The sequence below is a fragment of the Mastomys coucha genome, unplaced genomic scaffold, assembly GCF_008632895.1.
Source record: "Mastomys coucha isolate ucsf_1 unplaced genomic scaffold, UCSF_Mcou_1 pScaffold8, whole genome shotgun sequence".
Taxonomy (NCBI): domain Eukaryota; kingdom Metazoa; phylum Chordata; class Mammalia; order Rodentia; family Muridae; genus Mastomys; species Mastomys coucha.
The window spans coordinates 7,631,777-7,659,678 of NW_022196914.1; the positions used below are offsets into that span (position 1 = coordinate 7,631,777).

A 27,902-nucleotide genomic window follows, 5' to 3' on the forward strand; every position below is an offset into this window, starting at 1 on the left:
CTATATAATGCACTGTGAGTGTGTGTGTGTATGTGGGGGGTTTGTTGCTTACTTTAATTCTCACAATGATGTAGGCGGTAGGTCTTACCTGTCCCATTTTATAGATAAAGTTTAACTCGATGGTTAAGAAATACACCTGAGGTTCCACACTAGAATATCAATGGAGTGCTTTTTCACACATCAGTCAGACTTTGGTTTTGGCGCCTATTCCTTTGTAGAACTTGGCTCAGTGAGACTTGAGCAGAGAGATAACTAGGGAGAAGGACTGAGTCATTGACTCTTTTATGGGTACCTGCAATGCACACAGGAAGAGAGCAGATATGAATACAGTGAAATTATTCAAAATGGACTACTCTGATAAGCAATGTATAATTGACTTGAACACCTGTCCAAGCTTCCTTCAGTCGGGCTGACAATAACAGGCAGATCCTGTTATTATATGAAGTAACATATAATTTTAGATTCAGAGCTTGAAGACACAGACTTAGCACAAAAAAAAAAAAAACTGACTCCCCTGGGACTTCCTACTTCACTCAGGGGCGCTAACTCATGTTGATGCCTTGGTATCAGAACACTCTTTAGTGTTTCCTTGGGGTGGTGTGGAGAGAGTGGGACACTGTCCTCTATTCCCCTATTTCCCCTTCTTCTCCTTCTCTTTCTTACTAAGAAAATAAGTGGAGGGCTGTATAGTGAAACTCTGGTTCAGTGTCCTCACAATGAAGATCAGTCATGTCTTCCTTATTATGGAAATGATATCTTTGTATTTCCTCAGTAGCTGGGTAGCTCCAATATTAATCTGTTCCCCAAAGGATTCTTACCACTAACTCTTCTAAATGTCTTTGTTCTGAGAAAACCGCAAAGTTGAAAGGTGTCTCTTTGAAGACACAATAGAGATGAGAACTGTAATTTCTGGAGCTGTTCAAATATTGAACACCTTTAGATGTTTTCCTTAGCCTTCCATAATGCTACTCTATTTAATGGCTTGCTACCCTGAGAGTATTCTGGTCCCATTTGGGAAATGTCAGATATCTTAGACTAATTAAAGGACTGATGTATTTTAGCTATGGCAACATCTCTCCACCAGTGATAGTCAAATGTTAGTACATTTGAAAATCATCTTGTCAACATATAGAGGGATGAGATGATCCCTAGAGGGTCCAATTAGGGGGTCTCAGGTGAGAAACTCTGAATATACAATGTATCATCTCTATGAGATGATGGTGATAGTGCTGGTCTAAGAAGCACCAATCCATCCTTATTTTTTACCCTCTTTTCCTTCTACTTGGTCAAGTGGCTCTGAATCCATCTGCCCTTATGCAGAGCCACAGAATCCCAAGCTGGATTCCACTTTGTTCCTCACATAGGGTTACAAACAGATTGAATAAAAGTGGGCAGAATCTAGGTTGAACCTCAAAGCTGGAATTCTCTGAAGGTAATGTGTTAGGGCATTTATGAAGCAAATATAGCTAATTGTGTATAGTATTCCTGTTTTCTGTCATACTGCCACCATATATATCTCATGTGATGGACTTGAACTTGATAAGACAGCCATAGTTTGTTATGGTTGTAACCATGTCATAACTAGGCATTTTCAAGGTGTTCTTATTCTCATTGTTTTTGCATTACTTTTCAATGTTTATGAGTAAGTTAATTTCCTCTTAGACACATCATGCACATGAGACCACATATCATATGAAATCATTCTGATAAGCAACAAGCTGACACTTCAGAAGCCTATCTCTACAGAAATCCGCCTTGCTATCTTGAGTTTCTCTTATGAATATTATAATCCATGTATTACATTCCCAGCAAGCCCATCAATTTTACTAACTAAAGAAAACGTCCATTCTAAAACCTTATATAGTTCGGAAGGAAGATTGTCATATTTCAATAAAAAGCAAGCAATGTCTCTTCTTGCAGTGTGACATAATCATACATTTTTAAATTAGAAAATGTATGTATGTGTATGAGTGTTTAGCCTGTATGTATTACAGCATAGGTGTTCCTGGTGCCTGCAGAGGCCAGAAGATGGCATCAGATCTCCTGAAACTTGAGATACGGGCGATATGAGCCACTATATGGGTGCTGGAAATTGAACCTGAGGCTTCTGGCAGGGCAGCCAGTGCTCTTAGCTGCTGATCCATCTCTCCAGCCTCATAATCACAAATTTAAAAACATGAAAGCCGGGCGTGGTGGCGCACGCCTTTAATCCCAGCACTTGGGAGGCAGAGGCAGGTGGATTTCTGAGTTCGAGGCCAGCCTGGTCTACAGAGTGAGCTCCAGGACAGCCAGGGCTATACAGAGAAACCCTGTCTCGAAAAACCAAAAAAAAAAAAAAAAAACATGAACTTTACATTTTTTGTTACTGAAAACTTGTGCCACAGAGCAAAACTGATAGCATGGCTGCTCTTTTACATTCAATATGCAGATAACCTCACATAGATTGAAAAAAAAAAAAAAAAAAAAAAAAAACATGAACTTTACATTTTTTGTTACTGAAAACTTGTGCCACAGAGCAAAACTGATAGCATGGCTGCTCTTTTACATTCAATATGCAGATAACCTCACATAGATTGAAAAAAAAAAAAAAAAAAAAAACCATTCCTTTAAGGAACCTGCAAAGCTGCTCCAGGTTCTCATACCAATATTAAGTTCTCTAGTACACAGCTGAAATGAGAGCAAAAAGTTTGCCTCTAACATTGAGTGCACCTACGTTTTACCAACTGCCTATGTTATGTGTCAGTGTTCTAGGTCCTGTGGAGGCGGTGTTCAGGAGAGAGGAGTGTCTTGCCCAGGAGGCCTCTGTGACTGGACAAAAAGACCTGCAACCACTGTGTCCTGCAACAGACACCTTTGCTGTCACTGGGCCACTGGAAGCTGGGAGCCGGTAAGAGTTAGTTATAGGTGCTTTGTTCTACCTTGGCTTTCTACAAACAAATTTTATGGCACATTTTTAAAATTTCTAAATTTTCTGGAAGACAGATTGGCTTTGGGGTCCAGGGGCAGGCAGGTCAATCTGTCATGGGTTCAGATGGAGGTACATCTCGGAAGGACTATGGGGCTCAGGCAGAGTGGAATAGATCCCATGTTTGCTGGGCTCTGTGGGGGGGTCCCAGCTAGTGTGGATATTGGGGCAGGGGTCTCACCTGTGTTTCTAGCTATGGCAGACCTCCTATGAGACAGGTAGGCTGTGGAAAGTGGGGTACAGGCACACCAATCAGCCATGGGTTCAGATGGAGGTGCAGACCAGAAGGACAGTGGGGCTCAGGGAGAGCTGAATGGATGGATGAGGGAAGGGAAGCTAACCTGGGGGTTGGGGCATATATGCTATACTGGTCACTGTTGTGATTCACAGGCATTACATTTAGATAGGAGTGTTGATTTTCTCTTTTGTCAGCTTGCATAGCTCCTCTGATATCATGGAAGCTAGTCCTCAGGTAGGAGACTTCTAGATCAGTTCCAGATCTATTCCTCTAAGTCCTGTATCCAAAGTGTGTGTTGTCTTCAGCAATACGATCTTACCTTCTTTTTCTGAAAGGCACCAGGGCAACAGCAATAGTCTATATTGTATGAGAGGGTCTCTTGCATGCCCCTGAACTGAAAGATTTCCCATGCCTGGCACTGGGGATTTTGTTAGACAGTCTATGGTTTTGAAGAGAGCGTTGTTACTCCAAGTGGCACTGTTTCAATTACATTATGTAGATATATGTACATGTGCTTATTGATTGATTGATTATATGTAATTTTAGATAAGTATAAAATACTTCCCTATGGCATTTTCAAACATCCTTAGTGCTATTTATCCCCCCTCTTCCCTCTACCTCTGGGTTGCCTCCTTTCCTAATCCCCAATAAATTTCTCCCAAACATTTTTTTCATTTCCCCCTTTATAGCAATGGTGTCCTATTTTTATATGATGCATCTGTATGCATGTTGTATATGGGTGTTCAGGCTTAAGCACAGTGCCCTTGGAGGATAGACCATAGAGCTGGATTGTAAGCCACCTGATGGGGTGTTAGGACCCAAACTTGAGTCCTCTGGAAGAGAGGGAAATACCCATAACTGCTACGCCATCTCTCCAGCCCCTCTACCTTAGCTTCCCTATCCATTTTTCCTTTGGACACATGGGGGATGTTCACTACTTGTACTTGTCTTATCATGTATTTCCATGCCTGTCATGTCACATGTTTATATATAACTGATATGTCATGTGTTTCCATGTGTTTCACTTGCATTGCTCTTTCCCAGTATACTACTTCCAGGTCTGTCTGTCTGTCAGGTGCCTCGTAGCTGCTGTGAGTCCATGTTCATTATCTGGAGTTTAGAAGAGAGGGGAAAAATACTTTCAAAAGAGAAAACATCAAGTAGCAAAAATATTCCAGATGCTCAAGGCCTATAGAAAAATTATTTTGGCCCTCAAGCCCTTGGATTCTTTTCTGAGACTTAAATATAGTCACATATTGAAGCTTTAGGCTTAGTCTAACTTTGTGAGTCTAGACCTTTCTTCTGCCCACAAAGCAGTTTGCCAGATGGTCAGCCTGTTTGATGGTGAAGTAAACAAGATAATTAATTAAACTAGAAGTGAGAGAAAGATTATCATCCTAGCATTAATTATGGAGGGGGAAAAAGTTCCATAACCCATAGACAAATTCTGCCAGTGTTCAGACTCATCCTACCTGAGTTCTATAGGAAATAGGCTAATGATTAATGTAAGAGGACTCAGTCCCCTGTGGATAGTGCCCACACTGTGGATAGAGACCCACTAGGTAGGTGGGTCTCAGTTATGTAACTGAGCAAGCTGGAGGGCAACCCAGGAAGCATCATTCCTCCATGGCTCCTGCTTCAACTCCTGCCTCCCAGTTCCTGCTTCAACTTCCCTAGATGGTGGACTACATCCTGGAAGCCAAATAAAGCCTTCCCTTTCCCAGTGGCTGTGGTTAGTGTTTGCCATGGCAACCGGAAATCAAGATGATACACTTAATCTTCATGCAACAATCTCTTCTTGCAGGTAAAGAAAAAGAAAATGGGATTACATTATCTAGGATGATAAAGAGTAAGCCAGAAATCCCAAATTCCCAAAATGCTAGTCCAGGGTTCTCTCAGTCTTGTTTGTTTACTCTCTCTCTTCCTTCCTTCTGGCCTTTGTTACAGACTTATTGATACGGAATGTTTTACCTGGGTAGGCATTTCATTCTTTCTTGCCAATTCTTGTGGGAGACTTGATTAAAATTACATTCAGATTTAGTCATAGAAACATGCTGCTCACTGTTATGCTTCATGCTTTATATACAGTAAAATAAAATAGATGAGTAGACATGAAGAAAAAGTCACGTTTGACATCCTGCCATCTGTGAGGTCTATGTGAGGAATGAGGTTTGGTGTTCAAGAGTTGAGCGGTAGTATCACTGTTTGGAAATTCTCTTATCTAGTGTTCTGAGTCTCCAATCATATTTTAAATGGTAAATGCATTCTTTTAAGCATAATGACTTTCCCATTTAGTGACCTTTTGAGCTAGTCAGTCACTGGGCATTTGTTGAACATCATGCTCATTTCTGTGAAGCATGAAGAATGGGGAACTTGACTCTACTCTGAGAATCTTTGCTCATATAAGATGAGTCTAAAAACTAACAAACCACCTTTCACCAAAATGGCTTCAAAAGCAAAGAAGAAAGCTCTTGCTCCTTCCAAAACCGAAGTAAGGACCTTGAGAGCTAAGAAGGTAGTGCTGAAGGCATCCACAGCTACAAAGAGAAGATATCTTCCAACAACCAGAAACACAAGTCCCTGTGGCTTTAGAGGCACCACAAATTCCCATTGAAAGAGCATACTCAGAAGAAACACGCTTGACAACTGTGCTGTCAACAAATTCCCCCGACCATTGTGTCAGCCATGAAGAATACAGAAGACAGCAACACACTTGTGTTCGTTGTGGAAGTCAAGGCCAGCAAGCAGCAGATCAAGCAGGCTATGAAGAAACTGACATTGATCTGGCCAAAGCCAATACTCTGATAAGGCCGGATGAAGAGAAGGCACATGTTTGGCTGGCTCCTCCTTATGATGTTCTGGATGTTACCAACAACATTGGGATTATCTACACTGAGGGCAGCTGGCTAGTTCTAAATACACACCTTTTCCATGAGCCAAACAAACAAAAAACAAATTACAAAACATGGTATAAAATAAAACACATAAGTTTGTATGTTCATCACAGTAACCAAAGCAGGGAGCCCACATAAAGATCCCTCGATGGATGGATGTCAAATCAATGTGGAACAAACCAAAATGGAACACAATTCCACCTTAGAAAAGAAGTCTACACATTGCAACATAGATGAACTAAGGATAATCATGCTAACTGAGATAAGTTAGTCACAAATGGGCCACTGTCTGCTTCTACTTAATAAGATTCCTACATATATCAAAGGACATAAAAAAGATATAATAGTGTTTGCCAGGAGCTGGGGTATAGATGGGAGGTGGTGGTAAGTTGTTTAAAAATACAGTTTCAGTTAGCTAAGATGAAAATGTTCAATAGATGCTTGGTATACCCCGAGAATATTCTTAAGGCTGCTTCAGTGTGTATGTAACAAAGCTAAAATAAAGCTTGGTGTGGTGGCATGCACCTGGAACCCCAGTACCTGGGAGCAGGAGGCAGGATGATCATAAATTGAAGGCCAACAGAACTACATACCAAGACGAAGTTTCAAAATTAAAACAAAAAGGAAGTGTGTGTATGTTGCGTACAGGCTTATAATTGTAACTGTTGTGGATTTTCTTTGCATTTTACCACAAATAAAAGAATTTACAGAATATTCATAATCTCTTACATTCTTAGGAATTGCCTCAAGGAAGTTGTCTCCACAAACATGAGACTAACCCTCCTGCTGCAGGCGCCCAACCCTGGTTACAATGGCATCTGACATATCAGCAGGGCTGAAGATCAGTCATAGGCCAGCAAGCCTGAAACTCAAAGGCCCATATGCCCATTCCTGCCTTATTTACACGCAGTCTTTATACAGCCCTGTGTCCATTTCCCATTGGCCTCTCTCCAACTTCTTTCATGCTACTTTTGTCTTCCCTAATGACATCATCCCTTCTTCTATAGCCCCACATCAGTACTAGACCAGAGAAACTAGAAAACACCATAAAGAGCAAATTTTCTTCTATTTTCCTTTCAGTTCAACCTGTGTCCTTATGGCTCACATCATGTCTTCATAATGTCAAGGTGAATCCTTCTCAGACACTCACGATGACAAAATGAGTGCTTGGGTTGAGAGTTTTCATTAGAATCAAGGCGATAAACCCTATGAACACTATCTTTTATTCTCATTCCTCCATACATGTGTGCTCCATCCCACTCGCTTTGCTATGATGCAACAAAAAATCTGGTTTCTTATTCTTTATGGCTTGGCAGGAAGGATAGCCACCAATCACACCCTCTTTTGCATTATTCACTCTAAAATGGAATTTCTTTCTGTGTGTCCATTACAAATTCCCAAGGAAGTGATTAACTGGTCCACTTTGACTCAAGTACCTTCTCCTGGATGAGTCAACAATGGTCCAGTAGGTATGGCTCTGTGGTCCTAGCATTAGTATCTAAACCTCAATGCTGTAGCTCTGTCATAGGAGCATCAGGGCATTCTCAAACGTGGGGGAAAGGAACACATTCTATGGAGAACTCACTAGCATGTAGGCTATAGTCATTCCAACAGCCTCTAACGCAGAACTCTTCCTAAACTCACATCTTGGACTGATTTGGATTTCAATTACAGCAGTGTAGTACTTTACGATTTGGTCTCACAGTGAGGCCTACCTTCCAAGGGCTCATAGGAATTTAGACTGTCTCTCAGTTGACTGTGGTAGGTGGCTCCCATGGTAGTCCTGGGGAAGAACTTTGACCCTTTCTCTGTCTTTCAGTGTACCACTTCCTGTGGTGGTGGCTCTCAGAAGAGGAGCGTTCATTGCATCCCCTCAGAAAACAGTACAACTGAAGATCAAGGCCAGTGCCTCTGTGACCATCAAGTCAAACCCCCAGAATTCCAAGAATGCAAGCAGCAAGCCTGCAGGAAGAGTTCTGGTAGGTGACTGGGCTGCTCAAGTGGAGCAGGGCTGCAGCGATGGGGTCAGTGTTGTACAAGTCCTCCTTCATGATTCAGATTATTGATAGTTTTCTGACCCCTTTGCAGATCAGAAAATCTTGATGCTGAAGAAGTTAGACAGCAACTTTCAGAGCAAGTGATAGGACCTGATTGATTCCTTGATGAATTACTGTATCTGTACATCTGATCTCCTGTCTCAGAGCATATTTGTGCTGATGGCATCCCATCCAGATAAGAATTATTTTGGGTTTCTTTTTTTCTTTTTTAGATGTCTGAGAGAGATTTTAGCCTTTCTCAGGAATCCATCCAAGTGCAGAATGATCTATAAATCTAAATATACTGTCTTAGGTCAGGTTGCCCAGAAGCAAGCTCTGAAGTGAAAAAATATATCATTTACATATATATATATATATATATATACACATGATTCATTAAGGACATAATCTCAGAGAAGACAGCCAGGATAGCCCAGTACATGAAGCTTTCTTGGGCTACCTGAAAGGAATTGAATTTGCCAGCATTTAAAGCTCCATATTAGCTCCATACAGGGGTATTCTTCTGGTAGTCTGTAAAGATTCTTTCTAAGAGTCAGGGTATCTTGGAATTAAAGAAGCTAAGAAGGACAGAAGCTTGGAATTATGTGGATAACTTTGCACTTTTTTCTTCTGAGGCAGAAAGGAGCTGTTGAAGCATCCAAAGGAGGGAAATACAGGTTACAGAGTATTTCTGGCATGCATGGCCAAAGGCATCCTCCTTGTTCAGCTCAAGCTGAGGAAGTCATGTTGGTGAGACTTTATGGTGTAGCCTCTGGCATTACTAGAAGGCACACTCTCACAGCAAACTCCCCACAGTCTTTCTACACTCTTTTCTACACTGTTCCCCGAGCCTTAGGTGTTTGCCAAAGTTGATGGGAAAAGTCCATGAAGCCTCAACCATATACAAAGAACTGCAGGCAACTAAGAAATGGTGAGAGTGTTAGAAATAGTCTTTAGCACACCAGATGGCTATTCAATACCAAGTGGTCAGGCCTGAAAACACACATCCAAGTAACATTATACACACTGAATGGGTTGTATTTAGGAACATATATATGTATTTACATATATATTTCTGCATATTATAATAATTAACAAAAAAGATACCGTGAATTTGAAGGAGAGTAAGGAGGGATGTATGGTAGGGTTTAAAGGTAAGAAAGGAAAGGGAGAAAAGATCTAACTATAGTCTTGAAAATTAAAAACTGAAGAAGGAAAGAAAGAAAGGAAGGGAGGGAGGAAGGAAAAAAGAAATGGAGGGAAGAAAGAAAGAAAGAAAGAAAAAAAGAAAGAAAGAAAGAAAGAAAGAAAGAGAAACAGAAAGGAAGGAAGAAAGAGAAAAGAAGGAAGGAAGGAAGGAAGGAAGGAAGGAAGGAAGGAAGAAAGGAAGGAAGGAAGGAAAGAAGGAAGGAAGGAAGGAAGGAAGGAAGGAAGGAAAGAAGGAAGGAAGGAAGGAAGCCAGAAAGCCAGGAAGCAGGGAAGCAAGGAATTAAGGAAGGGATTCCAGCTACTCAGTGAAGGATAGAGAAGGAGTCAGTTAGGAGTTTATTCATATAAAGGGGAATGAACAAGCATAGAAGTGCAGGTAGAGAGAAGAGATCCAGGTGCTACTTTCAAGAGTCTGGATTTTGTGGTGGAGGGAAGGAGATACAGGTTTGTTCCTGTGTTTGTTTGTTTGTTTGTTTATGTCTATCTGTTTGTCTTTCTTTTTTGATATTTTCTTTATTTATATTTCAGATGTTATCCCCTTTCCCTGTTTCCCTTCCACCTGGAAACACCCTCACTCCCCCTGCTTCTATGAGGGTGTTCCTCCACCCACCCACCCACTCCCACCTCCCCCCCCTCTTGGTTCCTCAACAATGGGACATCTATCAAGCCTTCATAGGACCAAGGACCTCTCCTTGCATGACAAGGCCATCCTCTGCTACATATGCAGCTGGAGCCATGTGTATTCTTTGTTGATGGCTTAGTTCCTGGGAGTTCTGAGGGGGTCTGGTTGGTTGATATTGTTGTTCTTCCCATGGAATAGCAAACCCCTTCAACTCCTTCAGTCCCTTCTCTAACTCCCCTATTAGGGACCCCACACTCAGTCCAATGGTTGGCTGCTAAAATCCACCTCTGTATGGCTAAGGCTCTGGCAGGGCCTCTCAGGAGTCAGCCATATCAAGCTCCTTTCAGCATGCACTTCTTAGCATCCACAATAGTGTCTGGGTTTGGTAACTGTATATGAGGTGAATTGACAAATGGGACCTCATAAATTACAAAGCTTCTGTAAGGCAAAGGACACTGTCAATAAGACAAAAAGGCAACCAACAGATTGGGAAAAGATCTTTACCAATCCTACATTTGATAGAGGGCTAATATCCAATATACACAAAGAACTCAAGAATTTAGACTCCAGAGAACCAAATTACCCTATTAAAAATGGGGTGCAGAGCTAAACAAAGAATTTTCAAGTGAGGAATATCGAATGGCTGAGAAGCACCTAAGGAAATGTTCAACATTCTTAGACATCAGGGAAATGCAAATCAAACAACCCTGAGATTCCACCTCACACCAGTCAGAATGGCTAAAATCAAAAACTCAGGTGAAAGCAGACTCTGGCAAGGATGTGGAGAAACAGGAACACTCCTCCATTGGCAGTTCCTCAGGAAATTGTACATAGTACTACCAGAGGACCTAGATATACCCAGAAGATGCTCCAACATGTAATAAGGACACATGCTCCACTATGTTCATAGCAGCCTTATTTATAATAGCCAGGAGATGGAAAGAACCCAGATGTCCCTCAACAGAGGAATGGATACAGAAAATATGGTACATTTACACAATGGAGTATCACCCAGGTATTAAAAACAATGAATTTATGAAATTCTTAGGTAAATGGATAGAACTAGAAAATATCATCCTGAGTCAAGGAAACCAATCGCAAAAGAATACACATGGTATGCACTCACTGATAAGTGGTTATTAGTCCCAAAGCCCCAAATTAACCAGGATACAATTCACAGACCACATGAAGCTCAGTAAGAAGGAATACCAAAGAATGGGTGCTTCAGTCCTTCTTAGAAAGAGAGCAAAATACTCACAGGAGCAAATATAGAGATAAAGTGTAGAGCAGAAACTAAAGAAAAGGGCACCCAGAGACTGTCCCTGCATTTCTTAACCATGTGGAAGAGATGATGAAGTTACTGTGTTGGGGTGGGATTGGGAATAGCAGACAGTAATGAAATTGGGCTAAGCCATGTTTATTAAGGCTTTGCAAATCACTTACAAGTGGCCTGTGCTATGTTTAGTGCTTAAGTGTGGAGTCCAGGAAAGAAGCCTGGGTTGGAAATCACAGTCACAATGTACTGGAGAGAAATACTATAAATGTGACTGTCACCTGTAACTTCTTTCTGACCTTTTGCACCTGAGGGTAGTTTCCTCACTGGAAATGCAAATAGAAATCACTGAGGGCTCTTTTCCAGAGGTGCCAAACTCTTACCGTTCAGAGTGTGGCGCCTGGACAAGTTGAACTGGTATCTCCTAAGAGTTTGCTACAGATAGCGAATCACAGACCTCAGCTCTAACCGACTGAATCAGACTGTGCCCTTAAATACCCCATATATGATCCAAGTGCTTATTGGATTCTGACAGGCATCCTACTACAGATCAAGAAGCCACATTTGAGACAATCTTTTCATTCCATCCTGTGGCTTTCTATTAAACCATGATTTTAAGAGGTAGATACTAATCTCTTCCATGATGTAGTTTTTATGAAATTAAAGCAACCATCTGGTCTACTTCAATCACCCCTATTATTATGGTTATTTTTAATATACACACATAGATTATCTTTAACTGTTCTATTACTGGAAAATAAAATAGTCAATAACTAAAAACTGAACTAAATGTAAAGATTATATTTTTCATCTTGAAATCTCACTGAATAGATCATGACTAACAGCTGCCAGTTGATGTAAATAACAATGAATTGCCATCATCGGTGATTATTAGGGCAACAAAAGTTAATTAATAGCTTCATGCTTACTCATAGAGACACAACAAGATAGAACAGTTGCAAAAAAAAAAATCTTTGATTTAAGGAGCCAACCGTTTACCCTGATGCCTTATATATCAAGAGGCTTTCAAACCGAATCATTCAATCCCAGTATTCTTGCCATCTAGGCATCACAATAAATAGCCTATATCCATCATGTAAGACCTAGTTTGAATTCACATAAGATACATTACTTTCCTACAGGACATTTTACTTTTTTTAGGTACCTTCTGAATTTTAAAATATTTGTGGGGTTAATATAATGTCGTAGTTTCCTCCTTCCCTTTTCTTTCTCTAAACCCTCCAAAGTATACCCCTTGCTTTCTTTCAAATTCACCACCATTTTTTAAATTGCTGTTGTGTATGTGTGTATATATGCACATATATATCTGTGTAGCTAAACACTTAAATACAGCCTCCTCATGCTGTATAATGTCACTTGTATGTATATGTGTTCAGGACTGAACATGGTATAGAATAACCAGTTGGTTTTCTCTTCCCTGGGGAAGACTATTTCTCCTGTTCTCAGGATTCTGGAGTTGCTTGTAGTTCTTTGGGTAGGATCGGATCCTCCCTTGCTTCCCCCTGTTCACTGTGGCAGAGGGGGTCAGAAAGAGGTAAAAGCCAGATCTGGCTCTAAATTCCAACATCTCCTCAAAATTTTACAAGTTACATCATTCATCCGTTTAAATTTTTAATAACTTAAAACCTAAACTAAAACTACCATGTCCATAGCCAAATTATAAAACCTTTTACAAATAGCTATGGGCTTTTACTTTAATCAATATTATTATACCTAAATTTTTTGTTATAGTGCTAAGAATTGAACTTAGGTCTTTCCATATGCTAGGCAAACACCACACCACTATACTTCTGGTTGCATTCCAGTGTTTTGTTATAATTTTTGTTCTTCCTGTTCAGTTTGAGTGATGAGGAGTACAAAAGATTTAATAATAATACAACAACCTAACATTTGAGTCTGCAAGTGATCTGCTGAATTTTCCATTTGAGTAGGACTCATTCATTCACTTCTTCTACAAACAGTGTTGGTCAGAAGACACTTCTCACAAGTGCTGAATGCTGTGACTAAGACGTCCCTATCTTCAGGGAGCACCCAGTAACTGTTTATGAAAACAGTCAGTAACATTGAATTTTTCTTTCATGGGCAGAATACAGTTTCATCAACTTAGACCCAGCTGCCTGCAGGAGAACTGACAGATAATTGTCCTTTTAAATATCCAAGTATGCTATTGAATAGACAGAGGAAAATTGAGACCGGCTCTCCAAGCTGCCCCTGATTACAAGCATTGTGTGTACTTCAGGGCTGGGCTCCAATTGGCTGATGAACAGAAGCCTTCATTGTTTAACAATATTGAAGAGAACTGGTATAATTAAGCCCTGCTGTGATGTGAGGTTCATGGACTTTGCCTAAATGACTTGCTAGACATAGACCAGAAACAAAACTACTAGCACCAGCTCTCTCTGTCCTCTACTGTTGCTTCTGAATCTCATCTCTGAAAGAGTAAGACTCCAGAAGCTGGTGTTTCCAGGACTCCAACAGCCTGCATTCTCAACATCAGGCAATACAACTAGGCTTCAGTAAATCTCTTAAGTCATTAGATATTAACATAATATGACAAGTGAGCAAATGAGATTGTTCTGGGCATGGGACACTTGTTTGTCTAAGTTAATCCCCCAATTCTGCATCACCAGAACAAGAGACTCATTCTCTTGTGGGTAAAGCTTCAGAAACACTGAGATGACACTGTATTACAGCTACACGATACTGGCTTGCTTAGTTTCTTTGGAGCCCTCAGTTTTTAAAAAGAGAAGAATATTGGTGTGTCACCTTTGTTCATCTTGAGTTTGGACTGTCATGTTGGTGACACTCTATGGGTATAGCCTCTGATATTACTAGGACACTTGATCTCACAACAAACTCTATGACCTTCTGGCTCTTAAAATCTTTCTGGACCCCTCTTCTGCAATGTTCCCTGAGGCTTAGATATGGGAGTGTTTTGTAGTAACCATTTGGGCTGGGCTCCACAATTCTGGATTTTGATTTGATGTGAATTTCTTTCTGTTGAAAATAGAAGTTTCTTTAATGAGGGGTGAAGACTCCACTTATTTGTGTGTATCAGGACAAATGTTTATAAGTTGTTGTTAGGGGTTATGCTGGTTTTGTAAGTTAGTGGTTGCAGATTCTCCTCTACTAGCCATAATTTCACTAACACTGAATAGTTAGCCAGCTTTCCAGTATCAGGCACAGTTTCCCTCTTGTTGAGCATGTCTGAAATCCAATGAACATGCTAGCATGGATATAGGAAAACCCACAAGTTCTCAACTCTACACAAAGAACTATAGGCAACTGGGGAAAACTGAGAGCTGGAGAGGTGGTCTTCCCAGAGAATAGCACACCAATTAGTTGTCCAATGCAAAAAAAGTTATCCCTGAAAACATTATACAGACTGAGCAGGTTATATTTAAGAATGTGACAACAATTAGCTATTATATACATCTGTGTGTGTGTGTGTGTGTGTGTGTGTGTATATATATATGTGTGTGTGTGTGTGTGTTACATACATATGTATATATTTGTGTATATATACATATATATGGAATTATATATACCTATATGTATATAGAGGCCATGAATTGGAAGGAGAACATGGAAAGGGTATATAGGAGGGTTTAGAGGAAGGAAAAGCAAGAGAAATAAAAAATTTTAAAGGGAAAAAATGTCTCTACAAATAAACTCCTCTGAGAACAGATCCATATAGCACACATCAAGCTTATCTCCTTGAACATAGGGAATTGTGTTGTCATTGTTGTTGCTAACAGTGAAAGTTGTATTAATTCTCCTGTAACTACTACAATACATTGCCATACTCTGTGGGGCTTAACAATGTGAATTTATTCTTTTAAATGTCTGCAGTTTGGAAATCTGAGACTGAATTATCGCCACATCCATGCTTTCTCTCCTAGCTTTTGGTGCTTTCCAGCAATGCTCAGTTTTCCTTGGTTCACAGGTTTTAATATTAATTGACATCTCTGATATCCTCCCTCTTGGTGCCTGTTTTTCAACATGGCTGTCTTCTCTCTGTGCATGTCTACTTCTCTTCTCTTCTCTTCTCTTCTCTTCTCTTCTCTTCTCTTCTCTTCTCTTCTCAAAAAGACAGCATGTTCCATGAAAAGCCTACTGCAGAACTGCTCTGTCTGAATTTGCTTTATAATACATCCACAGCTCCATTTCCTGATCCAACCACATTTAGCAGTGCCCAGGTTAGTGCCCACTTTAACTAGTGGGCACTTAAACTTCAGACTTCTGAGGCCTCCTAAAGACTCTTCATATCATCACAGACACATCCTCACTAAGGTGCCATACTAACCTTCAGGAGAAAAGGCCCACCCACCATTTGATTCAACAAGTGACACAATACTAACTCACGTTTGGGAGAATAAGACAGAAAGGATCTGTGTGAGCCAGCATGGCTCAAAGAAGTACTATGGAAAGATAGGAGGCAAGCTCCAAGCCTTCACACTTTTTCTGTCTTCTCCCTTGCTTATAGCAACTCCAGAGAACAAACATAGAACATGTAGCAAAGAACTCCTCAACATGTATTTTTCCTACTTACTACCACCAAGGACTCTAGATGGGAGGAAATTTGGGAAGTTATATGACTTCTAGGTTTTCATTGTGGATTCTGTTTTACAAACAGAAAGATGGGTTGTTCTAAGCAGCAGCCCATTGATGTACAGCTCTGCCCCTATGTAGAATGCCTGTGACTCTGGTATGCACATGGGAGATGAAGAACTCTAAGGGATTTTTTACAGTCGTGGTACTCAGAGAAATCATGGACTCTCTGGAACTTTAGAAAATGTCAACTGTTTTTCTATGCCATTTAGGAGAGACAAATTTTTAACAAACAACTTTAGATCAGGGGTTGCTGAGAAAGGAAAGATTCAGCAATAAAGACAAATTGGGGAATTTCGAGATCATTATATGCTCCTTATGTTTCTTTTTCCTAAGTGTATATGAAATAGGATTCTCAACAGGCCCTCGTAGTCAGCATGAACAAAGCTCATATGAACTCAGAGACTGAAGCAGCAAGCACAGGGCCTGCAAGGGACTGTACTGGGTCTTTGGAATATGTATTTATGATTTCCAGTTTATTGTTTCTTTGAGATGCCTGAGTGAACCAGTGGCTCTCTAATGCTTGTTTCTTCTCCTAGGCTCTTTTCCTTCTGTTTTTTTTTTTTCCTATCCAACTTTGATATGATAGTTTTTATTTCATCTTATTATATTTTATTGTGTTATAGTTTACAAAATTTAGGATTCACAAAGTTAGCAGAGACAGCTATTTTTGCCCACATAAACAAAGGACACAGTCAGCAAAATAATTTCTAAAGAAATAAAAAGCATTGTGTGCCTCTATAATCAGAAGGTAAAAAACAGAGCAGCACAAAGTACAGGTTCAGAATCAAGAAGACATTAATTTCTAGTTCTTGACTTTCCTGTCTACATAAGACAATGTGTGGGGACAGGACACGGTCTGTTGGTGGAAATATCTGTCTTAAGGGCTATTATTGATTTATTAAAGTTCCCTGTTATAAAAGGAAGGAAGGAAGGAAAGAGAGGGAGGGAGGGGAAGGGAGGGAGGAAGGAAGGAATGAAGGGAAGGGGGGAGGAAGAAAGGAAGGAAGGAAGGAAGGAAGGAAGGAAGGAAGGAAGGAAGGAAGGAAGGAAGGAAGTAGGTAATCAGGGCTTCCAGAGGCATCCAGGCAAAGTCTGAAACAATTTCACTTTCTTAAAGGAAAAAAAAAATGTGTGATTTGGCCTCACTGTTTTTTTTTTCCAAAATTGAATTCCTTCTAGAACTAGTATGATAGTATGTGGAACGTGTTTGGAAGATCATCTGGAGATGTGTGTGTGTAAAAGTTGGGACTGGTGACATGTGTCTATATTCTTAGCACTGGGAGTCTGTTTTCAAGTTCAAGACCAGTAGAGCTTACATAAAGAAAAGAAAAGAGACCACATAACTGCACACATGAGTGGCCTTTTATGTAATCTATTCAAATTTTCTGAGTATGTGAGAAAAACAAGATGAAGAAAATTAAGTGGAGTCTTTGTTTCTCTAAAACAGGAGGTGGAATCGAGGAAGTAGGATGCATATGGAATATGGGGGCAGGTATTTGGTCATGTTTCTTGTCTTCATCTACATAGTTTTAGATGGAAGAGAGGACACTGTGTAGCTGTATCACTCTCTCAACTGAGCAGTACTCAAGAAGCATGGATTAGCTGGCTGACTGCTGGGCACTCTAAATAGTGCAGTAATGGATTCTAAATCAACGCTGCCTGCTGCACAGATCTGGTCCTACCACTTATCCAGTTAGATGATACTTTATAAATTCTTAACTGCTATAGACTTTATTTTTTTGTCACTTGTGAAATGGAAAGAATAATTAGCTGATACAAATGAAATTCAGGAAAGTGTGTAAACTGCTGTGTTCAGCTGTAGCCCTGATAATGCTACAGAGAAAAACACCTCTGTACTCATAGCCCAAGACCATGGTCTTTTTTCTCTTGATATAAATAAGTCATCCAATGCTGTATCCATTTAGACTAACTAGCTTTGGCTACTTCTGGCTGCAAGCTGTAGATTGTATGGGCACTTGCTTCAGTGTCTCTCATTCTTTTTGTCTGGTAGCTGTGTGAACAAGATTCTTCATGGGATAGGCTCATCTTCCTGTGGCCCAGTGGCCCTCTAGTAATATTACTTACTAATATCTCTAAGCAACTCATAGAGCTGAACCTGAGGACAAAGTGAGAGTGAGTATCCTTGACCTACCGGCAGCCATGGCACAATAGGAATACCTAACATGACCATACAGGAATGAAGCCAGCTTAATATAAACACTCTATAATGTCTGATCCATGGTGGTTTATTGAATAGCTACTATTATGCATTGCTTTGGATCATTTCTTGTCGGATACACAAAGTATTACATTAATAGAAGTTGTGTCTTTCTCCTACAAAGGATAGCCTTTGGACATTTTCCAAACTAGCAACAGTTTCACTAATTCTTTGAAATTTTCATATAATGTACTTAGGACATTTTTACCCTCTCTTCCCTAACCCCTCTCTCATCAACTTCTCTATTTCTCCTCCCCTAAGTCTGAATCTTCTTTTAACCTTCACTGTTGGGTCCAATTCATGTTGCCCAATTGCCAGTGCCAGAGCATCCAAAGGCAAAACTTGGAGCTCCTGGAAAAGAAGAGCAGGAAGACACACAGACTCTAGATTTCTTTTACTGAAAAAAGAAAACAATTCTGTTTTCTAGCTTGTGTATTTAAAGGATAGAACAGGAGTTACTGGGAGTGCCAGACCTCATCTACCATATTATGGATCATAAGGGCTCAGAGCTATCCCACTTTCCCCCAGAAGCCACACCTGCAAGCATTTTTCTTCTGCCATATTGCCCAGCAGTTTTCCACAAAACTGTGTGTGTGTGTGTGTGTGTGTGTGTGTGTGGCAAGTTGTCCTTGAATTTAACTTTGCCCTTGATGAAAGTTTCAGAATCCTGCTGTGTATCAACATCTAACTAGTCTTGGGAGTGGGAAGCTACCCTAGCATTCGGCCAAACCGTGAGGCATCACATCACTAAAGAAAACTGACTCTTTTCCAACAGCTATGGAAGTCAGTACTCCTCAGCTCATGCTGAGATTTAATGTCCTTTGCCTGTCTCTACTCTGAGGTATTTTTCTGGCTTGAGCTTACACAGGGTTTGTACATGCTGTTACAATGCTGTGAATTCAATGTGCGATTGCCCTGTTGTGTCTAGAAACCATTGTTTCCTTTCTCCACCTCTTCTGACTCCTATAATCTTTCTTCTGCCTCTTCCTCAAATAGCCCTGGGCCTTGTGGGAAGGAATGTGACTGTGTTGAGGGCTGAGCACTTTGCAGCCTCTCATTCTCTGTGTGAGGACCACTTGAGGGTCTGTGGTGATTGCCATAATGGATTTATTTCTTACTCTTCTCTTCTCCCACAGATTTAACTTGCACCAAGGACAGACTTTCAACCAGCTTCTGCCAGACACTAAAATCCATGAGGAAGTGCTCTGTGCCATCAGTGCGAGCTCAGTGCTGTCTCTCATGTCGACAGGTGCCCAGCATCCACACCCAGAGGCAAAGAAAACAGCAGTTGCTCCAAAATCATGGCACGCTCTAGGTTCAGAGAGAAGCCACCATCATGGGCCTCCACAGCCTGATACCCAAGAACATGGTTCAAATGGTCACTTCACTAATATTTTACTTTACACATTCTAGGTTCAACTTTGGGTCAGAACAAACAAAATGCAAAGTGTATGTCTAGCCACAAAATGTTCCTCACAGAAAGCTTGAGGCTGGCTGCTCCCCGATAGGAAGACAAAGTATTTGAGAGATTGCTGCAATAGTTGAGATAAGTTCCTGGGGAAAGTGCCAGATTAGGCAAGTCTGAGAAAATATGTTTCTCCCTTTAAAGATAAAAGTATAGACAAGTTATTTTTTTCCAAACTACCTCAAGAGTATCAAGAAACAGAGCCACACTTACCCAGGAAATAGATAATCTTTTAAATTTGTCTTCATGAATATATCCTCTTTGGGTGCTTTGGGTAGCCACTGCTTAAAAGTCATGGGGCAGTTTCTAGGAACGTGTATCTAGTAATCAATAAGGACAGGAAAAGGATGCTAGCTATGGCACTCAGTCTACTCTCCATCCCTGTAGGACTTCACAACTGGAAATCTGGAATCTTGGGACAAAACATGGAGATTTGAAATTAAGGAGACACGAGCATCAGATGAGGCCTAGGGGGATTAGACTGGCAATCAAGAAGTCGTTTTCTACTTTACTTCAGTTTCTATTAAAAATCCTAAGAACACAAAGGAACAGAAATCAACTTCTTGCTAGCATAAGAAAGGAAATGTGTGGTCCTTGTTCCTCAGACATTCCTGGCTTTGTCAGCTATCACAGAACAAATGTGTGTTCCTGTCTGCCAGGCTTTCTCCTGCCCTGTCCCTACTGGGGTCATGACTTCAGGTCCTGCCGTCATCCCTGTGTGGGAAGATTATACACAAAAACTGCTACAACTAGAGTTTTGGATGATTACATACCCTGTTTCTCTCCTGAGAGAAAAAGTGAAGTTCCAGGTTAAACCACTTTTCAAAATCAGATAAATTGTACTAAGTCTAGGAATTTAGTAGAAATTTATAGTTTAGAAGAAAATAGTTCTAAAATGTCTTTTGCCACTAGAGATAGAGAGCTGGGGTGGAATGCCTACTTAGCACAGTTGTGCAAGGCTGTAAGTTTGGTCTCTAGCAACACACATGCTTGAATATACACAGAATCAAAAATGAAGGCTAACTTACCTTGTGGAGAGCAAGCAAGTCAAGAGGGTACCAAACACTGAAATGGAAGTTAGCATGATTATTTTAGACATTCCCCCTCCCAATCCTACTTAAGTCAGAGTAGATTGTGAGCACAAACTCAAGAGCAAATTTCCAGAGTTATCCTATAGACTGAAAAGAAGAGCACGTGGAGAGATGCAAGCCCTGGGGAAAGACCCCAGGACCAGCTCTTGATAGGCTAGGAGGCCGCATATGCCTTCTGGTGATGGACCACATAGCTTTAGGCTTATGCGCCAATATACAACATCTTCCTACAGTACCCCACAGCTCCCTGTAGTTATCTATCCATTCAGCGGAATGGTGCTATTGAACTTGGTGCTAATACCTAGATGGTGGCAGAGCTTGCAGAAATGTTAACAAATAGTCATGTGAATGGCTGCGTGTCTATAAACTTCCAGATAGACATATGTGAGATGGTGTTGCTGGCCAATGCCAGTTTTCTTTGTTCTGAGACCATGAACATAACATTACATAGTATGTGCTTTTAAACTCTTTCAAGCTACTAGTATGTATTATTCTGATCGATTCCTGTGGAAATAAAACACTGAGATTTGGATAAAATTCAAGGTATACCAGAAATAGGAGAAAATACACATTGACTGAAGCCAAGGAATTTATGTGTAATTAAGCATACATTCTTGCATTGTCTTTATATAAAAACATTGCTGGCCAATGACAATCTCCGGTAAAATAGCTATTTTAGAGAAATACTTACATTATTCTGTTAGTGGCATAAATGGAGAAAAAGGTGGAGGAGAACTTGACTTTCTAATGAGGAAGTTTACAAGTACTGGTAGTATAGGCTTTCAGAAGTGTTAATTAGTAAGCCATGTGAATTTAACTTAAGCTGGTACTGTTCTAGAGCAGAGTAAAGTACATGACACCAGAGTCCTGGGTATGACCAGGCTTCTGAAACTCAGGAACAAACTTGGATTTCTACTGACCTCAACAAACTAAAGTAGGCCAGATTTCCCAATACAAAAAGTAGACCATGTCATTTGGGACCTATGCGGTGAAGCACATCATGAGCCTGTGGGGAGAGTCTGGCCAGGTGCTCCATTCTAGATCTTTCTCCAGTTTGTCAAGTACAGGAAATAGGCTTCTGATCATGCATCATGGACATCCTCTGCCTACCATGGTGAAACTCTCCTATGGCATGTGTCATTTGTGTTTGCTGTAGGAGTCATCATTCAGCTGCTCTGCTGCGGGCTACCAGTGTTTCCATGGATATTTAATGCTTTAGATGTTAGAAGGACTTTAAATAGCAGGATGACGCTGACAGCAAGAACTGGATGGTGTCTTTACAGGGACAATTGTGAGGGCTTGGTTTATTTTGTCCATATCCTCTTTCACTTTAACTCCTTGAAGGTATGAGCAAGAAGTTGAGCAAGAGACACTGGATATACCCTTACTATGAGCCTAGCAGGTCTACCATGGGGCCTTGGGCTTAAATACATCAAGTTGGGTTTACATTGCTACTCAGAGTGATAGAATTAGTTCTCCAAAAACTTATAGGCTATTTAATTCTTGAACATCAAAAGAGTGTTATACCATAAGAGAACAATATTCCTAGAAACTTTATAGTGAATACTTTGTTCAAGTAATGAATCATGTCCTGCAACAAACGATTGCTTTCCTCTGTGGGAATAGCTGTTTAGTCATAGGTCTTCCTAAATAAGAGCACAGAGACTTACTCCTGGTCTCCTGAGACAGCATGTCTTCACTGGCTTTCCAGTGCAATGCTTTTTGAGAGTCTGTTAAACCACCTCCATCAAGAATTCAAATCAGCTTGAGGGATTATATTATTTCAGACCCTAACCTCCCATCTGGTTAGCTAAAGTTATCTGAAAGCTACATATTGCTAACCTAGAAAAGTGCAAAGTCTTAGCTTTCTCCTTTCTCACTTCAAGATGAAGCTCTGAGACAGCCTATCTGGTGCTCAATCCACAGTGATTCACTTACACAAGTCACATGTCTTGAGCTTACTGGTGCTATAACCAATACAATATATTTGATGCTACTCTTGTTGCTAATTCAAGTATTTCTTTTTAATTCAAGTATTTTTATTTTAAGTTCTATCACTAAAAATAATGTGATGGGGAAAATGTATTTCTCCCTACCATTGCCCTCCAAAATAATGGTGTGACATCCATGGCTAACTCATTTTCTCCCTTGTGTTTCTGTACTGATGATTCACCACCTGATTCCCACACTGCTTATGTACCCAGTGAGTACCTCAGTATTAAAACCAGATTATAATCACAGGCTGTCTTTATGTGGCATCAATAAATGGCCAAACTCATTGATGTTTCCCTGTGCTTCATTTACTCCTACTGTGAAACACTCACCACACACACAGTGTTTCCATGGAGTTTAGCAACTGGAAGATGTTACTATCAATTTCTTCCTCCTACACTCCTCCCAGATTCCCTCCTCCTCAACATCCACACAAGTACATTATGCAATGAGTCATAATCCAGGTGAGAAGAACTTAAGTTTATCCTCACGGGTATGCAGTGTCTTAGTTAGGGTTTCTGTTGCCATGAAGAGACACCATGACCATGGCAACTCTTATAAAGAAAAACATTTAATTGAGAAAGGTTTACAGTTAAGAGATTTAGTCCATTATCATCATGGTGGGCATGCAAGTAGATACAGTGCTGAGACACCCACCTGGGACAGCTGAGAGTTCTGCATCTGGATCAGCAGGCAGCAGGAAGAGAGAATGACATTGGCTTGAGTATCTGAAACCTCAAGGCCCATCCTCAGTAACACAATTCAGTCAGCAAGATCACACCTACTCCAACAAGGCCATTCAATGCCACTCTCTATGGGCCTATAGGGGCCATTTTCATTCAAACTACCACATGCAACAACTGAAAAAAAATGTGATAATCTGAAGTGATGCCTAAAATACCTCACAATACTCAATCCGGTGTAGTCGGAGCCTCAGCTTATACTACACATTTTTCTCTTGATGTCCTAAGTGTAGACATGACACTTTTAAAAAGGTAACTCAAAGCTGGAAGAGTTTACATGAAGAAGATAATCATTAATCAAAGACAGTGCAGAGCTAAGTTTAGGCAGCAAAGGTGGAATTTGCTCATATAGAAAGGAATCTATTAATCATATAAGCAAAAGCATTGAAAAGGAGCCAGCTGGACCAAATAGGTGACCCCCTAGAATTTTTGCGAATGTATTTTGGGTGGTAGGAGATGTGAGTTTGGTCAATGTGGTATCACAGAAGACTACGGGAACCTCCCTGTTTGTTCCTTAAAAACTATTCCTGACCACCAGGGAACTCTTTCTTACCCTTCACATTTCTGGCCAAGTGTCTCTGCCTTAGGAAGGCTCCCCTGGCCCTGTTAGGACAAGTAAGGCACACTCTGTTCCCACTGTGTCCTGCACATTTTGCACTCTTAGCCAGGAGAGATTTAGTTCCCCAAGAGACATATGGCCATGTCTGGAATTTGTTATATTTTCACACATGGAAGCAGAGAAATGCTACCACCATCTAATCAGTGGAGGTCAACTATGTTGCTAGGCATCCTACAGGATGCTTACCTCCCTTATTATCAAACATATCTCAAAATATCCATTGCTCTAAAGATACTAAGACAAATATCACCTTGGAATTAGTAATGAGATTGGAGTTAAATACAAAATGAGCATTCTCTCTAAAATCTAGATCCCAGAAAAGGAATGATAAGCTACATCAAAAAGACCTCAAAACAAACAAACAAATCAAAACAAAGAAACTGCATGTGGATTCAAAGTACTTTGGATTGGTGGAAAGCATATGGGAATAAACATTGGAACCAGAAGTTTATATGCTACAAATAAATAGATAAATAAAAAGGACAGGAAGTGTGTGGGCGAGCACTGAGTTAGATCTGAAAGGAGGAGTTAAGAAGGAGGAGCCAGGCATGAATGTAATGAAAATACACTGCATGTATGTTTAAAGTTCTAAAAGAAAATAGTAAAGACATATTTTTAAAAGAAGAGAACATCGTGACATTGGGCAGGGACTGTAATCATGAGCTAACCCCATATCACATGGGCCTGCCTAGGGACTGAGATATCTCAGTTTTAAACTCAGAGCAATAAACTAAAAGCAGAAAAATATGGAATAGTGACATGCTAAGAGTTTGAATTAATCATCCTCTTCCAACTGAGGCCTCTCATCAAACAGAAAGTACACATAATTAGTCAGCTCAAAACACCAGCTTTACTAATGGGGACATTGGTTTGAAGAATTTGTGTGGGCTGCTGATGGAAAAAGGTTTCTTACCTTTCATATCTCCAACCTCCACAGCAAGCAGCAGGATGGCTGTAGGAAAGGTTTCCCCATAGAGGTGGGCTAAGCTGAAGCAGGGAACTAGAGGAAGAGAAAAGTGGAGCACGTGACTCATTAACCTCAACAGACAGACATATATCTCTTATTTCTGAGCCTCGTCCCATGCTGACACATAGTATGTACTTTATAAAGTTATCGGAGGACTACATTAAGGAAGGTAAGACAGGAGATTATAGGCAAAACAAAAGCAGAGAGGAAGGATACTGGAGAAAGAGAGGCATAAGCAGAAAGGGTTGTGGGAGGATAGAGAAACTGAAAGAGTGGGAGGGGCTAGCTTAAAGGAAGGATATAGAAAAGCAACATGGAAGCTTATGCAACCTCACAATGCAATTAAAAGTATATACTATACTATATACAATATGGAAGAAGCCTGGAGTTGGGGGTCAAGGTATTGAACACAATCTGGGTGGAGAAGGAAGTAGTATGTGGATTAACTAAAACCAAGGATGTGTATAAAAGTCTTATTGAAACTCTCTAGTAAGCTAATTCCAAAATAGAAGTCAAACAGAATTACCTTGTGTGGGTAGACAAGGTCACACCCAGAAGACAGGGACCACTAAAAGAAAAATCTCAGCGCAAGGCTCAGGATACCTCCTCATGAGCTGTCAGAACAATTCTAGAAGTCCTCAATCAGCACAGGCTATTTCCATCACTCCTGGTCATCCACTAGAACTAAGTGGTAAGAACCTGTTGCTGAAGACACCACATACTTTGTCCACAGGGCATAGAGAAATCAATCTAACTGATGGGGAAATGGCCTGCCTGCTGGCTAGCTTTCATAGCATAGGAAGGTACTATGCTGGCTCTTGGGTGAACTAACTTCTGCTGTGATATAACAACATGACCAAGGCGACCTCGAGGAGAGTTTGTTTTAACTTAAGGTTCCAAAGGGTAGAATCCATGTTGCTGAGGACAGCATGGCAGCAGACAGCAGGCATGATGGGAGGAATGAGAAGCTGAGAGCTCACATCCTGAGTGGCAAGAACAAAACAGAGAAGGCAGACTGGAAGTAGACAAGACATTTTTACTCTCAAAGCTCACCACCCCCAGTGTCCTACTTCCTCCTGAGCCTCCCCAAACAGCACTACCAACTGTGGGCTAAGCACTCAAATGCCCAAGACTGTGAGGGGCCATGTCTGATTCAAACTGCCAAGCCAATCAAAGTTCCCATCATAGCTGGGGGAGGTGCTCTCCAGGCCTCATACCTTACTGAAGAGCTGCGGGCCATTGTTAGCTGCTGGGGGAGGCAGAATCAGTGATGAGTTATGTTTTGCTTTTTTTTTTTTTCTTATTCCAACTGGTGTGTGTTTTGTGCTCTTGTGGATGGCCCCAAAACTCATGCACATATGGTCAGCACTAATTGGGACTTCATGGATTTTTTTTTTTAAAGAGAACATGGGGTTAGGAATGGGGCATGTTGGAGAGAAATATAGGGACAATTAGAGGAGGAAAGTGGGAGGTGGGCATAGATCTGATTATATTATAATAAAACAAGTTAATTAAATAATTAATGCCAGGTTAAGAAGCAGGAAGAGCAGATGACCTTGTTTTAGCAAATGAAAGACAGTATTTTGGGAGTTAAACTTTATGAGCTACTCAGACCCAAGACATAGAGCTAAACTCCCATTACAGCTAGTACAATTTATTGCAGATTCTAGAAACATCCATACAACCTTCAAGAACCATTATTATTACTTAAGAACAAAACGTCCCTATAAGATACCCACTCACATAGTCGTATGAGCCCAAAGAGCCCAGGTTCCACTCAGCTAATGTCTTATACTAATCATTTCCCTGAGTTCTCTCCAGTGATTGAAGGAGATGTAGAGTGCCAAGGAAGGAAATGGTTGGTCTATTTGGTCTAAACTGGAAGCAGAGACATGAACAGCAGAAGTTTTCTACCACAGAAAACTATGAACTTTCATCAAATCAGCAACAAAGACTTGGTTTTAATCCCTCCATGTCTGCATGGAGAGGATGCCTAGTAAAGGTGGAGGTAAAATAACTTTACTCCAGAGGCAAGGATGTTGGACAAAGGCCAGGCATACAAGAGATCTGAGAACCACGTCGTGGGGTTGGGGTTGCAGAAAGTGGCTCTGATTCATTTACTTGAGAAATGGTTTTAAGCCACTGGGGTATAAAGTGCTCATTTTAAAATATGAAACTTTAAAGTATTTCCTCCACCATGGAGACTGCTCACAAGACCATGCTTACATGTCCCCTGGGCTTTAGGCCTCTTGTGTGGAAGTTATCGATCCTGAAATCAGGGCTCTCAGAGGTCTGATCTGCTGACATTCTGTGGTGTGACTTTGTTGACTCTAACCAGTGGGAGAAGCCCACTGCAGACCTCTGCTGGGCCTTCTCTACTACATACCTTAGTGCTACAACCCCCTTGTGAGGCTCACTATTAGCTAAGTGAGCTTTTCCTGATATAGGTGAAACAGGTTTGGTGCTGGTGATTTGCTTTTTCTACTCTAAGTCCCCTGACCTCACTACCCAACACTATCCCAGAACAAGGGCAGACTGTCAAGTTGAACAGAGGAAGTCTTCCTTTGAACTCATGCAGCCAGTCATTGAGTGTTCTTCAGACTACGGATTCAAAGGTGTAATATCCCAGCTCCTTAACAGGCTATGCTGATCTATACTTTAAAAACCATGTTTCAACTGCCACTGATGCATTACAAACTAGTCCCAAGCTTATTGTTGTGAGAATAATCTTCACTTTATGTGGATATGTATTCAGTGGAGCAGGACATTTCAGAACAGAGTGGCAGCTTATTTCTTCCCCATGATGCTGAAAATGGCAAAAGCTCTTGACACAAATCCTACCACCAAAGTTAAGGATGGTGCTGAACATCTACAAGGTGAGACACAAGAAGAAGGAGGAGGAGAAGGAAAAGGAGGAGGAGGAGGAGGAGGAGGA

General features: G+C 40.7%; 1 protein-coding gene across 1 annotated transcript in view; it reads left to right on the forward strand.

Annotated features, from left to right (window-relative positions):
- The window catches only part of Adamts12 (ADAM metallopeptidase with thrombospondin type 1 motif 12), a 288,229-nt gene extending 265,305 nt beyond the window's left edge, over positions 1-22,924 (forward strand). The window contains exons 22-24 of the mRNA XM_031360747.1: positions 2,744-2,887; positions 7,917-8,076; positions 19,227-22,924. Of these exons, the coding sequence (XP_031216607.1) occupies positions 2,744-2,887; positions 7,917-8,076; positions 19,227-19,405 (483 nt within the window). The 3' untranslated portion in view covers positions 19,406-22,924. The remainder of the gene's footprint in view (positions 1-2,743; positions 2,888-7,916; positions 8,077-19,226) is intronic.
- The last annotated feature ends 4,978 nt before the right edge of the window (positions 22,925-27,902 follow it).